Source organism: Microtus ochrogaster, unplaced genomic scaffold (genome assembly GCF_000317375.1).
Source record: "Microtus ochrogaster isolate Prairie Vole_2 unplaced genomic scaffold, MicOch1.0 UNK74, whole genome shotgun sequence".
NCBI lineage: Eukaryota > Metazoa > Chordata > Mammalia > Rodentia > Cricetidae > Microtus > Microtus ochrogaster.
In genome coordinates, this window is record NW_004949172.1 from 90,391 (window position 1) to 93,108 (window position 2,718).

General features: G+C 47.4%; 1 protein-coding gene across 1 annotated transcript in view; it reads right to left on the reverse strand.

Moving 5' to 3' along the window:
- LOC101993224 (pregnancy-specific glycoprotein 22-like) overlaps positions 1–861 on the reverse strand; it is a gene marked incomplete at its 3' end in the record, with an annotated part of 9,383 nt that extends 8,522 nt beyond the window's left edge. Inside the window, exon 1 of the mRNA XM_005370322.2 lies at positions 798–861. Coding sequence (XP_005370379.2) covers positions 798–861 — 64 coding nt within the window. The remainder of the gene's footprint in view (positions 1–797) is intronic.
- Positions 862–2,718: the final 1,857 nt, after the last annotated feature.

Sequence of the window (2,718 nt, forward strand, 5' to 3'; positions counted from 1 at the left end):
AGATAAAGAAATAAAGGAAAAGAAAAGGAAGGAATAAGAGAAAGAAGGAAGGAAGGAAGGAAGGAAGGAAGGAAGGAAGGAAGGAAGGAAGGAAGGAAGGAAGGAAGGAAGGAAGGAAGGAATATGGCCCTATGGCCCCATGGGATTATCTACATAGTTCCCAGTTTGGAGTTAATGATAGTAATTATATTCAAATGTGATTTAAATTATTTTAGTGTACTCATGTATTTATGTATTAATGAAGGCAGGTCTCTCCATGCATGCATGTGAAAGGTATGCCACCAATCTGTGTGGAGGAAAATGTCTCAGTGTGTGCAAGTGTGAGTATATGCCATAACACCTATGTGGATAAGTGTCTCTGTGTGGGTGCAAGCTAAGGCACCTGTGTGGAGGGCAGAGAAGCCTGTTTTTTCCATCTATTCTATGGGTGCTGAGGACTGAATTCAGGTTGTCTTGTCTCCACACACTGAGCCATCTTTCTGGCCCACGCCTGTTTGATTTCTATTTGGAGAATCACACTGTCGTGGTTGGAGACATCAGGCTTCAGAACATGGTGGCCAAAGTACTTCACTTTGAATACGGAGTGCTGGAGGCTTCTCTCTTCCCCTCATCATCTCCAGTCCACCGAGAGCTCCAGGCTGCTGAGCCTCTGTCCCTCACTGTACCTTCTGCCCCACGATGGCAAACAGAAACCCAGGGTCTCATCTCAGGCACCTATTCTACTTAGGAGGTTCCAGCCTGCTTCTGAGTTCCCCTCCTCATGCTCAGAGTTCTCCTCAGAGAGTGGGTCCACTTACCTGTGAGCAGGAGCCCCTGCCAGAGTGTTCCCTCTTGGCAGAGAATCACCAAGGACACCCCCATCTCTCTTCTCACTGTGCAGTCCTCCGTCTAGGCTCTGACGGCACTTTGCTGTCCTTCCTCCCTCTTAGCTGAGAGCAGAAACACTTCCCAGAATGCAGTGGGCTGTGGGTGGTGGTATTTATGTGCAAGACACCGTTCTGTCCCTTCCACTCCCAGTGCTTCTGGCATCCATCTCAACCTCCCTTTACGTTTCTCCTCCAAGTAACACATTGAGCAACAAGGCTGATAAGCATCCCCATGCCCTCAGAGAACAACAGCTCATCCCAGGGACACCTGCTATGACCTGCCTTGGGTATGTCATCATCAAAGAAGGAGCCTCCATCCTGCCTATGCATCCTCGTGACACAGAGACCCAGCTGAGCACCCAGTCTGCCCTGTGTTCCCAATGCTCTGGGAAGGTGGCATTTATTTAATCCCAGCAGAAAGGTGACAGAGATGACTGTGAAGGCTGGAAAGAGATCAGAAGGATGACCAATAGGAATGAAGATCAGTCCTGTATCACTAGTGTCACCAGTCAAAGTTCTGATCCAGAAGAGAGGGCCAGAAGCAGAAGTTGTGTGAGGAGTTTCATGTTCTAGGTGTTGGAGTTGAGGTGACCTGTGTGTCCTTGAAAGAACTATAGGCTCCCTCTTTCCATGGAGGGTTTTAAGGCAACATCTTGTGTTGGCCAAGCTGTGTGTTGGGTAAGCCCATGTCCTCCCTGATCTTCCTAGGTTACCTTTGCCCTTTGGCTAGGTAATTCCCTTGTGGTAATTTTATTTTTGCATATGAGAGATACCAAGAAGGAGGTGACTCTCTCATTCCCCAGGCAGAGAGGTTATCTCGGACAAAAGAAATAGAGTAGGGTCTAGGGAGGGAGTTCCTCGTTAGTAGGGACAGGGATGGAAACCAGTCTGCTAGGCAAGGCCATCTTTCAGAGAAACATGGTTCTGACTGTTGAGTGAGTGTCCTGATACCACCCTCTGGAGATTGTTGGAAGAACTGCAATCTCATGTCTAGGGTTACAGCAGGCATGGCCAACAAGTTAAGTGTGAACTGCCCTGAAACCCTCAGCAGAGGTGGGGTGCAGGACCCGTAGTCCTGTTCACTGTGTTCTTCGGGACTCCTGATTCCATTGAGTGTTTGATGGGTCTATGTAGGGTTCCAGATTTGTCCTGGGAATCCCTGGAATAAAGCTGGAAGAAGATGGGGGTCCTCGGTAGGAGCCTTATGCCCCCAAAATTTTCAAAGGAAAGTACTAGGAAACTTTTCTTCAGGTTCAAAGGAGGGGACACTAATGTAGGGCTGCACCTACACTTGCTGCCCAATCTCTGGTGTCTAAGTCATTCATTCTCTTTGCCCACAGAGTGCTGAGGGGCTTTGCTCTTGAGTACAGAGAACATTGATTCAGATGAAGGTGTTGTCTGCTCTTCCCTGTACACTATTCTAAACTTCTTTCTCTAGCTGTGAATATATATATCCTGAGCAAAAGCAGTTCAAGAGAGCAATGGTTGCTTTTCCCTTCTAAGTTTGGGTCCCAGTGAAGGAAAGAAGGAAGTCAAGGCAGAAAATGTGCTGCTTGAAGACTAATTCCCTAGCTCATCTTCTCACTGTTTGCCTTATACTTAGCTGGCTTTCTTATACAACCTAAACCATCTACTTAGGGATGGTGTTGCCCACATCACTGTGAGCCTTCCTGCATCAATTAAGACAATCTGTCACAGAACACGTTCACAGCCCAAAACCATAAAAATAGTGACTCAATTAAGACTCTTATTTCCCCCAGGTGACTTCAGATATGTCAAGGTGACAGTTAATGCTGACTAGGACACTGTTTCAAACTGCTAAATCCTCCTCCTCCACAGGGGGATGTCAAAG